The following is an 18,174-nucleotide window of genomic DNA, read 5'->3' on the forward strand; positions in this document are numbered from 1 at the left end:
AAAGCTGGGAGAGGGGGGCGGTGTTCAGCATAAATTCTCGGGACCTTACAAACAGCTTTCTACCGTGGTGCCCTTTGTTTTTCTTTAATTGTTCCATCTGTGTGGAATACCATCTCCTTGATTAGAAAATCAAAAGGCCCTGAAGTACAAATGTTCCAGCATAACCCACTAATTAGCCCCCTTGTTCTCCGTGCCTCTTGGGGCTGCCGTGTTTGAAAAATAACACCATTGCAGTTGTTAATTGCTAGCGTGCATCGAGGAAGTTAGCAGTCAGTGTGTGAAGCAGCCCGCTAAAGCGAATTGGCTTGATTAACCCCCTTGTCCTTTCACAAGCCATTCATGTTCCTGGACAAGCAAGCTGGTGATTCTCTCAGGAGGAAAACACTCCTCCCTGCAGCCCCACCAGCTGGGGATGCTGCTTGTTGTTGTTGTTTAGTCATTTAGTCGTGTCCGACTCTTTGTGACCCCATGGACCAGAGCACGCCAGGCACTTCTGTCTTCCACTGCCTCCCGCAGTTTGGTCAGACTCATGTTTGTAGCTTCGAGAACACTGTCCAACTATCTCGTCCTCTGTCATCCCCTTCTCCTTGTGCCCTCCATCTTTCCCAATATCAGGGTCTTTTCCAGGGAGTCTTCTCTTCTCATGAGGTGGCCAAAGTATTGGAGCCTCAGCTTCAGGATCTGTCCTTCCAGTGAGCACTCAGGGCTGATTTCCTTCAGAATGGAGAGGTTTGTTCTTCTTGCCATCCATGGGACTCTCAAGAGTCTCCTCCAGCACCATAATTCAAAAGCATCAATTCTTTGGCGATCAGCCTTCTTTATGGTCCAGCTCTCACTTCCATACATCGCTACTCTCATGTGAATGCAATTAGTTAGGCTCCCCACCTAAAGATGTCCCAGTAGCTCATTTCAGTCTTGTTGGTGCTGCTGGGCTTTGTGGGTTCTGACAGCCCTGAAGGCCAGCTGGTGGCAACCAGTCCTAGCTCAGGGCCAGAACACTTGCTTTGCATGCAGAAGGTCTCCACTCAGACCGCCAGCATCATCTCTGGGTAGGCCTGGCAAAGAGGCCTGCCTGAAACCTTTGGTGAGCCATTGCTGCCAGTCAGTGTAGATATGACACCAGGTTAGATGGCTTGGGGTCTGCTTCCTGCCTTCCTGAGGTGAAACCCCTTTAACACCCTTCTTCATGTGCCTCCTTCACTTAAGGTCCAGAGGGTGTCAACACAAAAATGGGCCTTTTCTGTGTTTGTTTTTTTAAAATGATATTTATTAAAGTTTCAAAGAAAAAAATACAGAAATAAAAAGAAAAGAAAAAAAGACAGAAATAAGAATAAAAGAAAAATACAAAATACACAAAAAAGATAAAAAAACACTTTAAAAAATACATCAATCTTTCCACCTTACATTCATTTCCTTGCTTCCCTGACCTCCTCGCACCTCCTTTTTTTATATTCCAAGTCAATTAGTTAATTCAGCAATTTCTTTCCCTCTTTGTTTTTATCTTAATCCTTTAACTTAATATATTATAACTTTGGGTTCTCACCTGTTAATAATCCATTTTTACATACACCTTTATAACATTGCTGCTTAAACCACTTAACTTCATTCTGACATCATTCTAACATTCATTAATTTTGCAATATTTCTGTAAATAATCTTTAAATTTCTTCCAATCTTCTTCCATCGACTCTTCTCCCTGGTCTCGGATTCTGCCAGTCATTTCCGCCAATTCCATGTAGTCCATCACCTTCATCTGCCATTCTTCCAGAGTGGGTAGATCTTGTGTCTTCCAATACTTTGCAATAAGTCAAAATAAAAAAATTCCTTCCAGTAGCACCTTAAAGACCAACTAAGTTAGTTCTTGGTATGAGCTTTCGTGTGCATGCACACTTCTTCAGAAACACAATACACAGTTTGCAATAAGTATTCTTGCTGCTGTTGTGGCATACATAAAGAAAGTTCTGTCCTTCTTTAGCACCATTTGGCCGACCATGCCCAGGAGAAAGGCCTCTGGTTTCTTCAGAAAGGTATATTTAAATACCCTTTTCATTTCATTATAAATCATCTCCCAGAAAGCCTTAATCCTTGGGCACGTCCACCAAAGGTGAAAGAATGTACCTTCAGTCTCTTTACATTTCCAACATTTATTATCGGGCAAATGATAGATTTTTGCAAGCTTGACTGGTGTCATGTACCACCTGTATAAAAAATGGGCCTTTTCTGTAGTGGCTCCCATTTGTGGAACGTCCTCCCCAGGAAGGTTCAGCTGGCAGCTTCATTACAGTGGTACCTCGGGTTAAGAACTTAATTCATTCTGGAGGTCCGTTCTTTTTTTCCTTTTTTTAATAAATATTTATTAAGGTTTTTACAATGTTACAAAATGAAAAAGAAAAAAGAAAAAATACAAAATAAAAATAGTTAAAAACAATTCAATCTTTTCATCACTTATCTTTCATTTACTTGTTTCCCGGACCTCCTCATACCTCCCCTTTTTGTATTCCAGTTCAATTTATTAGTTCAGCAATTCCTTTCCCTCCTTATTTTATCCTGATCTTTAATCTTGATATGTTGTAACCTAAATTTACCTGTTAAAAATCCATTTTTTTCATATTCTTTTATACCATTACAGCTAGAAACCACTTAACTTCCATCCAACATCATTCTAACATTCATTAATTTTGCAATATTTCTGTAAATAGTCTTTAAATTTCTTCCAGTCTTCTTCCACTGACTCTTCTCCCTGGTCTCGGATTCTGCCAGTCATTTCAGCCAATTCTGGAGGTCCGTTCTTAACCTGAAACTGTTCTTAACCTGAGGTACCACTTTAGCTAATGGGGCCTCCCGCTGCCGCCACACGATTTCTGTTCTCATCCTGAAGCAAAGTTCTTAACCCGAGGTACTATTTCTGGGTTAGCGGAGTCTGTAACCTGAAGCGTCTGTAACCTGAGGTACCACTGTATATATATTTTAGGTGCCAGGTGAAAACATTCCTCTTCACCCAGGCCTTTGGCTGATTAATATTCTACAGCCTTTTAAACGGGTCTGTGGGAAGAGGGATTTGTTGTTTTGTTTTGATTATTTTACTTGTGTTTTTATCTTGCGTTTTGTTCTGTGAACCACCCGTAGAAACGATGTCACTGAGGGGGAAGAGGGAAACTGCGCTTGGACTGAAATCCCCTCTTCCTCCTTGCCTGGGAGCGAGTCCCACTGAACCCAGCCTTCTCTAAAGGTCCCTCTACCCCTGTGGGAGCATTGGGATCGGTGCCTGAGGCTCCCCTCTCTGGACCACCACCAGCAGCCATTAGGGTGGGGGCAATATGGATGGGGCTTCCTCCACGGAGGCCTTTGTGAGTTGGGGGCCACAGAGGGATGCCTCCTCCATGTTCCTCCCAACCTCTGTCCTTGTCATTGTAAGTTGGCTTGTGAGGTGTTCAAAGGGTAATTTAAATAAATAAGCAAAGGTTCTTGGGTTTGTGCAGATGCAGGGGGGAGGAACTGAGGTTTTGACTGCCTGGGTCCCATAATGCCGCCTCTGTAAAGGGCGTTTTCCTCATGCAGCCTTGCCTGCCTCTGCTCCAGCTTTGCAGTCTCTGACCCCCACCCCCTGCAATGCGCTTGTGCCTTAGGAGATGCCCGTTAGCAGCGGGTGGGAGGGAGGAGGGCTCCTCTGCTAATTGCAGGCCTTGTCTTTCCTCGCTGGGATTTGCCTTTCTGAGAGACTCCCTCGGAGCTGTGGCTGCATGTTCTTAGCATGCTTGGAGGAGCTGTAGGTAGCCGACATTTCTCTTCTCTTGCGTTTTGCTTCATTTCTGTTACTGTCTAGAAGAAGGGCGTTCTTATCTGCATGGGATGGGGAGGAAAGCAGCTTGGGCCAGGGAGGAGTCTCTGGGCATCAGCTGGAAGGAGAAGCCGTGCCACACCTCCACGGAGAGTTGGCCCTCCAGACCCATTTCAGCAAGGGGGCACTTGGAACCTCCCGCCACCAGTTCACTGACCCAGATGTGGACCAGCAGTCCATGTCTCCTGCCTCAGCCAGCTGCCCTTCTTTTCTTCCTCTGTTTCTGAGGTGTATCAAATGCCATTCCCCCCCTAAAGTATCTCTTTTGAAGAAAAATATAATCCATTTTGTCTTGACCTTGGGAACTTTGACTAATCCAGATTTAGCAGTATTGGCCAGTTTTTGACCTTAGGGCTTGTGGGCGGGTTGGTCAGAGAATGTGTGAGAAAAGTTTGTGTGTGACTTTTTTTCTTGGTTAATCTGCTTAGCGCTGTAGAAGTGATGCTGATGTTCGGCTCCTAGGCACTATATCCCTTTGAAATTTGCGCTTCTTTATTGAAAAAAATACCAATTTATATGCCACTTAGAGTTGACTCTCTGTGGTGTACAACTAACTCAGTACAATACAGCTAAAAATCAGTAAAACTATAAAATCAGGATACAGTTCATTGTTAATTCCTTGACCCTATTGATGCTTCTTTCCCCAGATCCTCTTGGTATTTGAAGCTCTTGGGTGGAGAAGGTCTTTCCTCTTGCCCTGAGCTGGCTGCTGCAGCAGCCTTTCCCCCTCTCCTTCCTTACGGCCTTTGCTTGTCTCCTCCTCCAGGCTACAGGGGAAGCACCAACCACTCCAAAGCACCCGAAGGACAGCAAAGAGATCTGCTTCCCAGCCGCCCCCGCCTCTCTGACGCCTCCCGCTGGGACTGCCTACTCCCTGGCTTCAGAGGCCCTCCTGAGAGCAGCAGCTGACCTGCAGGCCAAGCCCAAGACAGCTTCTCCCCCATCCTCCTCCTCGTCTTCCTCCTCCTCCTCCTCTGCCAGTGTGCTGCTACTGCTGCCGCCCCAGGAGCAAACCGGGGCAGAGAGTGTCGAAGAGGCCCCTGTTGTCTCCAGCCTGGTCTGTGGTGAGCTACATCTTTGCAGAGAAGCTTTATAGAGTTGCCCAAAGCATCTGTGCATCCCAGCGTCATTGTGTCCGTGAAACATGTCTGTGGTTTCTGGCTTGGGCAGGGGGTGGGGAGGCTATTTTTGACACAGCTCCTCAAACTACAGCTCACCTTCCTTGCTCCCATGTGGCTCTTTGCACGGAAGGGTTTAAATGCTTTGTGCAAAAGAATGAAGGTGAGGTCACAAGCGGCTTGGCACAGAATTCCACCAGAATTTGCTTGTTTTATATTTATAAAAATACTTAATGTAAAGATGGATCGTAGCGGTTTACAACAATATAAAAACACAAAGCTGGTAGTCAAATCATAAAAAGTTAAAAGCAAGAAGAAATTTAAAACCTGAATTCCACCCAGGGTCTGTGCACTATTGTCCAAAGGATGCAGAGATGGCAGCTGGATCCATTTAGAATGTTTTGGGTCCAGCTTCAGGAGGAATGATGAGGCAGTGCAGCACCTCAGCCCAATTCTCTTCTGCAAACATCAACTGCAGATCATCCCATGCAGGGTTTGGGGAGTTGAAGATTTCTCATTATCTTGGTGGGGCGGGGGGCAGGTCAGACCCCCGCTTGATGTGGTGCACTGCAGGGAACCACATCCCTGCCTGCCTGAGCCACATTCTGGGTGCGGTTGCTCCTTACACAGTCGAGCCACTTCAGCAAAAACCCCAGAAGGGACGGACAAGTTGGTAGTAGCCACATGGCTATGATGAACCATCAGTGGCTGAGATGGGAGCATTTGGATCCTTGTGTCCTTCAGGCAGAGAACTGAAAGCATGAAGCCTTTTGGGGGTGGGGAAAGCTTTGCAATTGCTAAAGTCTTGCCTTACTGAAGGTAGCAAAGAGCTACTGCTGCCGCCACCCTGCAGCGGGTTTGTTTTTGAGAGAAGGGGCTCGCTGAAATGATGTCCCCTGTTTGTGGGCGTTCTGTGTGAAGCGCAAGATGAGCTGGTGAGAATAGGAACCGCCAACTAATGAAGTCGTGAACCCCAAAGCACCAGCTCTCAGCATCCGCGGGTGCTGATGGGTTTCCTTGGCAACAGGTTGGGAAGGAGAGGTGGAGGGGGCTGTTGGCACATCCGAGGTTTCTCTCTCCAGCCTGTTTCTTCTTTGGTAAAAGCTGGGAGAAGGAGGAAGGACTGGCCTGCCTTGTCCCTCTCACACAGCTGTGCCGAAGGGGGCTGCTTCAGGCTGAGTCTCAGAGGGCTTTGGGGGTCCATCCCTGAAATCTCAAAAGCCAGCTCTCTCTGTTTGTATGCACTCAGTAGTTACAACTCTGGTTTTCTTTTCGAGAGCAGTACTTGAGTTGAAGTGCTAGGCATTTGAAGATGACTTACATCTCTGCCTTGTTGTCTGTTTTGCTGTGGAGGTTATGGATATCGCTGCACTTGAATTATTTTTCCCCAGGGGTTTCGCAAAATAGGCATTAAAATGTACGACACCAGAAAACGAGTTTCTGATCTCCTCTAGAGTGCCCCCCCCCCCGCATTCGCTCTGCCAATTCAGACTCCTGGGACCTCTACTCCACCTCCCAAGGAGAAGGAAGTGTGTGTTTTGTGTTCAGATAGGCGTAGCAGAGCCCAGCATCTCATAGCCCAGGTTCCAACAGTGGGAGTGGGGGACCCCCCCCCCCGAAATGTTTCAGGCAAGGCAGCCCTTGAGTTGACTCGGCATTCTGGCCTGCACGTTTTTACCTGAATTGGATACTTCACAGAGCAGTGCTCTTACTCTAGAGGAGGTGCAGAGATCCTTTGTGCCTCCAGATGTTGCTGGCCTACAGCTCCCATCATCCCTGGCCATGCTTGCTGGGGCTGATGGGAGTTGTAGTTCAGCAACACATAGGGCCAGATGTTCCAGTTCCAGTTAAATACAAGGTTGAGAGGATGTTGCTGCAGCTCTTCTTGGGAGCGGTCCCCAAGTGACATTTAACTCTCACCTTTGAGTGCCATGTCTAAGAGCATAATGGGGAGGGTTGTGTCTGTTTCTGAGATCGACGTTGGCCCCATTGAAATGACATCTTTTGCTTATGAAGAACCTCATGAAAGGAAGCACCCTTCCCCTTTCAGCTGTGCAGACACTGCCAGCTAAATCTCAAGGTGTTCTCATCTGGCACATGGTTCTCCCTGTGAGGAAGGCAGTTCTGTTCTCTGGCCAGTTGGGGATCCCCAGCACCAACATCTCCCTTACAGTGTGAACAAAGGGCCGGACGGCACATCTTCACTGCAATGAAGGCGGCTGACATGGGTCTCTGATTCCACTCTAAATGAGCTAATTTCAGTTGGGGTCATGGTGGCTGGAGGTGAGTGGACTTGGGACTGCGGTCTACACCCCCCCATAAATGCCCCACTGAAATTAAGGGCACAGTTTGCTCCGGGAGGGCCAGCCTAGCCTCCCTGAGTTGGAATACCAAGGACCCACTTGGTGGAAGGAGAGCTAATCTGGGTTGTGGCCCCTCTTCCTGAGGCAGTCGGAAGGCCGGGCCTGATTCTGACCAGCTGCCCTTCAAGGGGAGGAGGACCTCAAGTCTTGCCTAAGTCCTAAAGAGCTGGGCTCCCAACTGCCTCTGCTTTCAGATGCAGATATGTGATAGATACTTAGGACTAGCAGAAGCAAAGCAAAGCCAAGTCAGAAGCAGCTGTTGTGTCCTCTCATTGGCGGGTATGTGGAACGTTAAGAAAATGAACACATGGCTTAAAAGCAGTGGCAGGGTGTGTATTATATCATCTTTTCAGCCACAGGGGAGCCCCCAAACCTCTCTCCACAGACAGCCATTAGCAAGTGTCTGCCAAAGAGGAAGTGGCAATTGACATAGGACCTTGTCACTTGATGCAACAGAAGAGGCCGCCAGCCAGCCCACTTGATGTGCTTCCCTTTTCTTCCCCATTGATCAGAAAGGAGAGCCTGTGTCTCACTGTGAAGTCAGCTGCATTCAGGCTGGGCCTGTGACTCAATCGAAGCCGGACAGATCTGGCTGAGTGGCAGGCATTCCAGTCCGGCTCAGTAAATATTTAGCAAGATAAGCCCCCCACAGCCAGAAGAAGAGTTTGGATTTTATATCCTGCTCTATCACTACCCGAAGGAGTCTCAAAGCGACTAACATTCTCCTTTCCCTTCCTCCCCCACAACAAACATCTGTGAGGTGAGTGGGGCTGAGAGACTTCAGAGAAGTGTGACTAGCCCAAGGTCACCCAGCAGCTGCATGTGGAGGAGCGGAGATGCAAACCTGGTTCACCAGATTACGAGTCTACTGCTCTTAACCACTACACCACACTGGCTCCAGCTGCCATTAGGCAACAGAGCTGCTGCTGCATCTTTCAGAAGGGAGAAGGGAAGCCACTAGCAACCTCACATCTGCCTGGCCAAAGGGGACCTCCTGTTGATGTCTTGTCTGCATACAATCTGGGAAGCTGTGGGTGGGCAGACCTTTGCTGGGGGCCTGGCTAACCTAGAAGGTTTCTGGTGCAGAAAGCTTCACTCATCACCTCTTGTTACTTATTCAACACCCTCCCCAGGTCTTACATGATTGACGTGTTGGGCCTTGGCAAAAGCTGCCCTCCATGTGGAAACTTCCTGGGTTTTTGCTGTGCGAGTTGCTGGGACTTGCTTGTGGGTTTCTTCCCCCCATTGGAGCATCTAATTAGATGCTGGGCCTCCTTTGCTCAAACCAGCTGCTGCAGCCATGCTCTTGCTATGCCCTTTTGTATTCTCACTGTGCTGAGTGCAACATGGAGGTGACAGTGGTCATAAATATGTCTGGTTCCCTACTCTGAGCACACACCAGCCACCTTCTCTCTGTTTGGCTGCCCTTTGCCAGGAGAGTTTCTCTTGCAGTTGCCTGAAAAGCCAGGTCTTTGTGGCTTTGCTGCCACAGTAATCATATAACCCTCACTGAACTCAGTGGGACTTTCTTTTGAGTAGACCGGTGTTGGGTTGCACTGTTAATCATATGTTGCTGTACACCACACCTGGAGTCAAGCACATGCCCACTTTTAAGTATTCTGCATGAAGTCCTCACAGTGAAGCCCCATGAAGTCCACATGGCATGAACATTGTGGCATTCTCCATAGTTCCCATTTCTGTGGTTGGTAGCGGAGAGAGGGGTATCTCTTGAGTCATCTTTGCTCATCTTGTTTATGCAGAGGAGGAGGAAGAAGAAGAAGGCAAGCTAGACCGGCCTCTGGAAGGAGCAGGCTTGCAGCAGCAAGAATCCCACCTCTGCCAGCAGATGAAGATGGCGACGGTGGCCCCCTCGTCCAATCTGATGCCCTGGCAAGTGGAGCTGGAGCCTGTGACCAGCACCAGCGTTGGAGGAGGGCAGGTCTGCGGCCGAGGTAAGGGATGCCCAATGAAGCCTTTGGGGATCTTGGAGAAGGTGGCTTGGATAGAACAGAGAAGTACAGTGTAAAAATATGCATGGGCAAGCAGGCAGGAAAGCCTCTCTGAGAACAGATAGCATTTTGGCAGGTGGGAGGGCAAAGTCCTAGGAGCTCCGTGGCAGAGGAGCATGTGGAAGCCCTTGGTGGCATCTCCAGGCAAGGCGATACTGAGCCAGGTGGACCAGAGGCAGCTTCCCATGTTACTCAAGTGTAGGGCGATCTTTTGGCCATCTGTAGTTTTCAGTGAGTTCCTCCCTGGGGTGCCCTCCATTGCCACAGAGAAGGGTAGCAGGGTGGTGGCTAAAGGTATTGCCCCAGGCAGGAGACTGGAGTGCTGGCAGGGCAGGCAGCAGTGGTGGCTTTTCTTCAAGCAGGAGCCCATTCAGGGTACGGTGAGTAACCCTCTCCTGGGGGGAAGCAGGAAGCTCTTTTTCTTCACAGTCACTTAACAGCAAAGAGCCCAGGGCTCAAGCCCGGCCTGTTGCTGGTTCTGCTCTGGTGCAGACGTTCTTTTATTATGACATGCTTGTTCGCTCAAAGACCCTCTTCCGAGCTAACATTTCCTCCTCTCAGCCTCCAGCTCCAAGGCTCACCTCTGCTCCGAAACGCCACAGCCCTCCGCGGGGAGCAAGGCCGACGCCAGCCGCATCAAGACCCGCGTGTTTCCCAGCATGCCCAAGCTCTTCATCCCCTCGTCCATCACCAAGTTCCCACCGGAGATCACCGTCACCCCCCCAACGCCCACCCTCCTCTCCCCCAAGGGCAGCATTTCGGAAGAAACCAAGCAGAAGCTAAAGGTACTTACCAGGGTTTGGGGCAGGAAGTGTCATTGGGGCCCCAGTCATACTTTGAATTTGGCAGAGAGAATTTGTGTGCGCAGACTGGGGTGGCAGTGGAGGAGACCGTCCAGGCAGCTGCAGACAAGAGTCCTTTGTGTCCTCTTTGCCTCTTCCCTGCCCCCTTGGGTTCTCAGGTGGGCTTAAGGAACCCATCTTCTGTTTGGGGTTTGTAAAACATAAGAACAGCCTTCAGGCCAAAGAGGGCCCACTTAGTCTAGCCTCCAGCTGCCTCCGAGAAGCAGGACCTTAGCAATTCCAACACCCCAGGAGGGCCTCATCCAGGCTTGCTGATCCCTGACTTCTTAACCTGGGGGGGGGGGGGCTTCTTCTGTTCCCCAGCCAAAGCAAGGTCCATCCTCTGTTTGGTCATAGCAGGAATAAGGAACAAACTTTATGGCTGGACAGGCAGGCAAAGTTGGGGGGTGGCACCTGCGCTACCCTTTTGCAAACAGCCTTGTTGGAAGGACTGGGTGGGGGCAGAAAGACTTCCCTCCCTCCTTCAGCCTGGAGTGTTGCCATGTTAATCTAGGATAACTACCACACCTGGTTAAGAAATCTCCTCCGTAGTCTCCCTCCCACCCATTGCTTGTATTGGAAGCACTGCAGGTTTTCAAGATGATTAAAGCAAGCTCAGGTGGGGTGGAGGGAAATGCTTTGAGGTGTAGTAGATCTTCAGAATTTTTAAAAATGAAAAAACCCTCTTCCCTTTGTCTGGGCCAGTCTGCTATCCTTTCAGCCCAGTCTGCGGCGAATGTGAAGAAAGAGACCCTTTGCCAGCCAGCGCTGGAGATTGTAGAAACCTCAAGCCAAGAGTCTTCGCTGGAGAGTGACTCTGATGAAGAGGATGACTACATGGATGTCTGAGGGGTGCTGGGCGGGGGGGGCTCTGTCCTCCCTTCCCCTCCCCTCCCTCCGGCTTCTCTTTCCAGCATCACAGCCAGCCAGCCACCAGCCATTACCACCTTCAGTGCTGCTGCCTCTGCTGTTGCCTTTAACTTACCGGGCAGCCGAAAGCTCACCACTGTCACCCCCAAGCCAAATCTGCACTTAAATCCCTTGGCACCTCCTCACTCATTTCCCCCTCTTTAAATGGACGGCTTTTACAGGAGGCAGCAGCAGCAGCATTTGGCTGGCTAGCTGGCTAAGCAGGAGAGACTGGACTTGGTCTTGCCTCCTTCGTTACTTTAAGCAAAACCGTGGCTTATTTTATCGCGGTGTTGTCTTAAAAGGACCAGGTGGGAGAAACAGCTGGCAACCTCACTAGGACTCTAGGACTGTCGGACAAGCGGCGGAAGCTGAGTGGTCGCAGGGCACCTTTGGTCTTATCAGGAAACGGATTTCAGTACCATTTTGGTAACGTCTGCTTTTTACAGAACGACACAAAGAAGGGTATATGTTTGTTTTTTAAGTATATATATAAAAATATATGTGGAGGGATTGCTCACATTTATATGGGGAACATAAAGGAAGCCCAGCATTTTTTCTACTGAATGTTAATGTTGTAATATAAGGAATACAAACCCTGCACTTCAATAGTGGGGCGTGTTGTGCCCACAGCATGTGTCACAGAGCTTGCCAGGCGGGGTTTCAATTTCTGGGGGGTGGGGGTGGGGGGGAGGTGGGAGAGGACAAGGGTTAAATAAATGGTGCAGTGCAAAGCTTTGTAATAATAAATATACATTTTTTAAATAAAGTGAGAACACGTTTCTCTCAAGCTTCTTCTCTGCTGTGCCCGGAATGCTCCTTCACCCTTTCATCCGCTTTCCTCTCCCTCCTCCCAGGTCTCTAGAAGAGGCAAAGAAATCTGAATTTTCAGGGAGAGCGGCCCCCGCCTCAGGGCAAGCAGCGAGAGAGCTGAGTTACAGCTGATGCAAGGGATTGTGGAGTAGAGAAGGCCTCTTCCCCTTCCTCCCTGAGCATGCTGGGTCTCCTCGGTCTCTGCTGGGGCCGGAACATTTTTCATCCAGCCGTGTGAGCCAAGTGGCAGACTTGGGGCACAAGAGCAGCCTCCTTTCCTCCTCTCCTGTCAGGGCTGTTTGCTTCCCAGCTAGGAAGATTCTCTGGTTCTGTACACACAGCAAGTTGGTGTTTCTCTACCTCCTCCTCCACCATTTCCAATTCCATTGGCACATCGTTGTCCACATCAGGATGGCTGGATGTGTCTCCAAGTTGCCTTCTGTCCTACCCAGTGGGCGGAGCATGGTCGTTTTCAAATTGGATAGATGCTGGTTTTAGGGAAGATGCACCCAGGTGCATTAATTCTCAAGAAACTGGAGAGGATAGAGGTGGCTTATGGCTGACACCATATGTAAGCGACTACACAAACAAGTGTTGGGAGTGCAGTGGATGCAGAGTAAGAGGGACCCAGTTAGCCTGATTCCCCACCAGTAGCAGCAGGGTCAGGGAACTGGTACATTTTCAGAGGGGGAAAAGGGGTCATTGAGGCAGCTTCACTTTAAAAGACTGGGTGTGGCCTCAGGGACAAATGAGCGGAGGTCCATTGGACATAGCAGCTTCTTCCCTTAGATACCCTTCAAATGATTCACAGCTACAGCCTCGTTCTGTGTAGGGAGCACAGCAATCATGGCAAGAGCTCAACTCTGTCAGCTCTGAAGAAGCAACAGCAGTTTTAGGGGAAACCTCCATCCCTTCCCCTGAAACGATTGCAATCCCCTAAAATCACAGATCTAAAAAATAATTGAATATCCCTACTCCCCTGCCCCAATTCACAATGATGGGATGGATTTCATTTCCCTAGAGTGGCCGGGGAAACTTATTGAAGATTCTTATTTACAGTTGGTTTTGGGAGGCCCAAATCCTGCTGTGCCTTAGACAAGGCAGGAGAAGAACAGCAATCTCTGGCCTTAGAAGAGGATTTTTGATATATTTCCTCTTCTTTTACTGCATGGATGTGAAACTGCCTCACAAAAAGTTTATGAAATATTTCTTTTCCCAAGAGACGTCTGAATCTTTCTTTCTCCCTTTATGGCCTCCAAGGACTGGGGGGGGGGGGGTCAGGTCAGACTCTGGAAGTGTTCACTGTTGGAGAAAAGCAAATGCATTTCCTTCTACTGTATTGAGTTTCTAATTAATGCATGTGTTACTTTAAACCACATGAGGGCACTGTCTGTGTAGCAATCTAGCCAGCACTTGCTTGTAGCTTCTTTTTCTAGGTTAACTCTACCCCTAAAAGCTGGACCATTTATTCTCACCAGACAAGAAGATGCCTGCTATTCTCTTTTTCATCTCTACTCTTCCTATAAATACTTCTGCATGAATAAAGCCTTTGAACTCCAGAAACTGATCATTCCAATCGCATTTACCCAAGCTGTAAAGGCTGCTAACAGTCACATACCCAGCCTCACGTATGTCCTCCTATGTTCTCTTCATGTTTTGAAGAAAAGACTGTTGGGCTGCCCTAACCATCCCTTCCCCCCTCCCTTCCTTCCTTCTTTCCTTCGAGGCCACATACCAGGGCTGTCCAGAACTATGGCGAAAAATAGAAAAGACAAGCCATGGAAAAAGATTAAAAATATTTTCTCTTATCTCCCCACCCCCTCCAGTGCTCTGGGAGCCCCTACAGTGAATGGAGGGTAGTACATTGACCAATCCATACTTGATGCAATTAACTGTTAAAATCTCCTGTTTAAGAGAGGAACTTTAGAGGCACTTGTGGAACCGATGATGCTTTCCCTTGGGCTTTACCCCCCTTGTCTGGTCCTGTAGGAAAGTCGGAAGCGGGAGCACCTAGCAGAGTGCACTTTCTTTCAAGTTAGGGACAAGGCAGTGATGGGGCAGTTTATGTGGGAAAGTGGTAGGAGGAGATGAGCAGTGCAGGGCCTGTTAAAAGATCAGGGCAAAGGCTCCCTAATCTCCTCCTAGCCCAACACCCTGTTCCCAGTAGAAAGCCCACGGACAAGACCTGAGTGCAACGGCAGTGCTCCCCACTCCTTGAAATTCCCTGGCAGCTGGTATTCAAAGGCATCCCACCTCCAAGAGGAACCCAGGGAGGAAGAGCCTGGTTTGCTGGATCAGACCAAAGGGAGCCCATCAAGTGCAGAGTCCTGTTTTCTCAATGACCAACCAGATGCTCCACAGGTTAGGAGCCTACAAGCCAGGACCTGAGAGCTCTAAATCATCCAGTAGCAAAAGGAAAAAGTCTGTCCTTTAGTTTTTATCAGCCAAATATGTGTAGGATCTGCTGCCCTTTGTCTTGGGGAGCAAGCAGTGAACTTTATTGGTTCTCCGTTTGAGCATTCACAAGATTCGCCTTGATCTGAATAGAAGCCTTGCAAGGTGCTCGTCAAAGGAATGAAGTTTATGGCTTGCAATCCTAAATCTCATTGAACTCTGAACACACCACTGATCCCAGTTCCATTTGGCCCAAGGCTGCTTGATGACAGAGGGGAGAGAACAGGTGCATTGGAGGCTGGTGGTCCAATCCTGTGCATGTTTGCTCAGAAGAAAATCCCACTATGTTCACTGTAGGTAGCATTAAAGCCTGAGTTACAAGCGAGCACAGGATGTGTAAGCCCAGTATCAATTTCCAGATTCTGAAAAGCCAAGTGCTCTGAATCACCTCTTGCACCAGCCTTCATGTTATTCCTAATCAGCGAGTAAGATCACTAGCTCAGGGGTCAGCAAGGTTTATCTTGCCTGGAAGGGATTGGTCCTGCAGAGATCCTTCCGTGGGCCGGATTGCACACGCGCCCATGATTTTTGGCACCTGCACGTGCACAGATGTGATTTTCAGTGCCTGCGTCTGTGCAAACGCGATTTTTGGCACTGCGGAAGCGAGTCCCCTGTGCCGCACTACACCGGTTTAGCGCAGTGTGCAAGCGAGCAGGCAGCTCAGTTTGGTGGTGGCTCGTGGGCCAGTCAAACGACCTCCACAGGCTGCTTCTGGCCCATGGACCTTAGGTTGCTGACCCCTGCACTAGCTGTATGTCTAGGAAGTGACTTGGGAAAGCTGAACCTGCTGAACTTCTGCCTGGTCATGCAGCATTATATTTCAGGACACACATTTGTGGAGTGGGCTTGCTCATGCAAGCAACCCTCCATTGTCCCTGGATCTCGGGCCACATCCCAGCGGCGGAGCAAGGATGGTGCGGTGGAGGCAGGACGCCCCGGGTGTCACCACTGAGGGGGATGACAAAATGCCAGGCAGCACTCACCGCGGGGCCTGCAGTGCGCCCGAGCCACATGGCTTTGGCACGCACAGGCTCCGCACTGCTCAAACGGTCCACCTGCTGCCTCCCCCTCAGCTGTAGGGTGGCTGGGTGGGAGGAGGCAGGCAGACTCCTCGGAGCGTCCTGCCCTGGCTGACCCCGACCCCGCAGGCGACTAGCCCTGCCCCTAGGCGCCGCTCCAAGCGCCCAATCGGCTTGCTCCACTGCTACACATACCTGAACCATCAAGGCATTCACTCAACCCTCTGCGGTCACTGTCTTGCTTGTCCATCTAGAATCTGTCATCGCACCTGAGGCTGCTCTAGGGCTTTTTTGTTTTGCAACATGCAGTCCTTATTTTCAAAGCAAGTTTTTTGGGTGGGGTGTGTGTGTTCCACGTATTAGTTGCAGATTGTGATATTATAGGGATGGATGACCAGCACTGACAATGCATCTTCTGTTTTCCTGCTGTCGTGGGGAGATTAAAGGTGACTTGTTTTAATTCTTCCACTTGTGAGATAAAGGCTGCCTCTGCTTGCTCCCAAGGATTTATATGGGCAATTAGAGGCTGGAGTCTGAAAGGTCTCAATTAGGCGGTCAGGGGAGGGATCTCTTTACAAGCACCTCTTAAGAAAACTCCCATTAAAGGGAAGCCAGGCCATCAGCCTCTGCTGCGTCAATAAGTATTGACCAAATTAAAAGCCGTTCTCCTCCTAGTACTTGCTGCTTGATTTAGTGCTAGCGTTTAATAAAAGCCCAAGTTGGAAAGTCAAATTCTGGCAGGAAATGGCTGTAAGTGGAAAAGGGGTAGTGGTCCTTCTCTTGGTCTCCCCTTTCACGCACCCCACTTGTAGTAACTCCCCACCTTTTCCTCTGGGCCAGCCATTGCCTCTCAGCCCTGCCTACCTTGCATAAAGGGACCCCTGACCATTAGGTCCAGTCGTGGCCGACTCTGGGGTTGCGGCGCTCATCTCGATTTACTGGCCGAGGGAGCCAGTGTACAGCTTCCTGGTCATGTGGCCAGCATGACTAAGCCGCTTCTGGTGAACCAGAGCAGCGCACTGAAACGCCGGTTACCTTCCCGCCAGAGCGGTACCTATTTATCTACTTGTACTTTGATGTGCTTTTGAACTGCTAGGTTGGCAGGAGCAGGGACCGAGCAACGGGAGCACCCCCTGTCACGGGGATTTGAACCGCCAAACTTCTGATCGGCAAGTCCTAGGCTCTGTGGTTTAACCCACAGCGCCACCCGCGTCCCTTTGCAGGATTGTAGGTGAGGGTAAAAAGGAGAGAGGAAATTCCAGACCATGTATGCCGCCTTGATCTTATTGTGGGGGAAAGCAGGATATAAATGTAGAAATAAAACAGACCAGCTAACTTTCTTAACGAGCAACTTGCAAGCTTCTTACTGGAAGCTGCTTATCTCTAATAATTGCCAAAATATTGTGGGCAAAGGATGAGACTCCAGTTGAGCAATGGGACCACACTTAAGCCTTATTAGAAAAACTGACCAGACCCCTGAGAGCTGTTTCTGGTAAGTAAGACAGATATGACTTCTATATGAAAGACAGAGTGATTTCCTGGCATGTGTTAGTGTTGCAGATGGCAAATTGCCCCCGCCACCGCCCACCGACATGTTTGGGGATAAATACCAAATGGCACAATTTAAGAGGACAGAAGAATCTCTTCTCTCTTATCGCCGTGTATCCTTTTCATTGACCGTAATTGATGTTTCCTGAACGTCTTCTATTTTCTTGTTCCATTTCCTGGAAAACAGGAGAAAGGATTTGTGAGAAGGGATGGAGAGCATAATTATTTAGGCTTAAGCTTGTGTATTTTGCACCGGGCTTTGGCTGGCAATATTGGGGGTTCTTGGGAAAACAACGGGGATCTTGACAGACTGAAAACTGACACACACACATCCTGTTCCATTGCTCAAAACATTGGAAGTGGAGGTATTTGTGTCTCTGGTTGTGACCATCTGGCACAGAGCTTGGGAGCAAAAACCCATGAAGCTCAAACTGGATCTTCTCTGGACTTCTTGAGGGGAGTCCATTTGGGGCAGCTGGGTGGCCACTGTGAGACTAGATGGACTAGATGGGCCCACACTCTGGCCAGATCCAGCTGCTGTAGAAGTCTTCTTAGGCTGCTTTTTTTTAAGGATCTCCAAAAAAATCCTGAAGCATTACAAATGGGTCAGAGATGGTACCTCCTAGCCAGTTTGATTCTTTCCCTGCCTCCTGGTGAGGTGGATTTGTAACTGGCTGACTGACCGAACCCAAAGGGTGCTCATCAATGGTTCCTCTTCATCCTGGAGAAGAGTGACTAGTGGGGTGCCACAGGGTTCTGTCTTGGGCCCGGTCTTATTCAACATCTTTATCAACGACTTGGATGATGGACTCAAGGGCATCCTGATCAAATTTGCAGATGACACCAAACTGGGAGGGGTGGCTAACACCCCAGAGGACAGGATCACACTTCAAAACGACCTTGACAGATTAGAGAACTGGGCAAAAACAAACAAGATGAACTTTAACAGGGAGAAATGTAAAGTATTGCACTTGGGCAAAAAAAATGAGAGGCACAAATACAAGATGGGTGACACCTGGCTTGAGAGCAGTACATGTGAAAAGGATCTAGGAGTCTTGGTTGACCACAAACTTGACATGAGCCAACAGTGTGACGCGGCAGCTAAAAAAGCCAATGCAATTCTGGGCTGCATCAATAGGAGTATAGCATCTAGATCAAGGGAAGTAATAGTGCCACTGTATTCTGCTCTGGTCAGACCTCACCTGGAGTACTGTGTCCAGTTCTGGGCACCACAGTTCAAGAAGGACACTGACAAACTGGA

General features: G+C 49.1%; 1 protein-coding gene across 4 annotated transcripts in view; it reads left to right on the forward strand.

Moving 5' to 3' along the window:
* The window catches only part of CABIN1 (calcineurin binding protein 1), a 59,333-nt gene extending 47,469 nt beyond the window's left edge, over positions 1-11,864 (forward strand). For all 4 annotated transcript variants that reach the window (XM_081174616.1, XM_081174619.1, XM_081174618.1 and 1 more), the window contains exons 34-37: positions 4,605-4,902; positions 9,080-9,271; positions 9,890-10,113; positions 10,876-11,864. In XM_081174616.1, coding sequence (XP_081030742.1) covers positions 4,605-4,902; positions 9,080-9,271; positions 9,890-10,113; positions 10,876-11,019 — 858 coding nt within the window. In that variant the 3' untranslated portion in view covers positions 11,020-11,864. The remainder of the gene's footprint in view (positions 1-4,604; positions 4,903-9,079; positions 9,272-9,889; positions 10,114-10,875) is intronic.
* Positions 11,865-18,174: the final 6,310 nt, after the last annotated feature.

The sequence above is a fragment of the Podarcis bocagei genome, assembly GCF_964188305.1.
Source record: "Podarcis bocagei genome assembly, chromosome: 16".
NCBI lineage: Eukaryota > Metazoa > Chordata > Lepidosauria > Squamata > Lacertidae > Podarcis > Podarcis bocagei.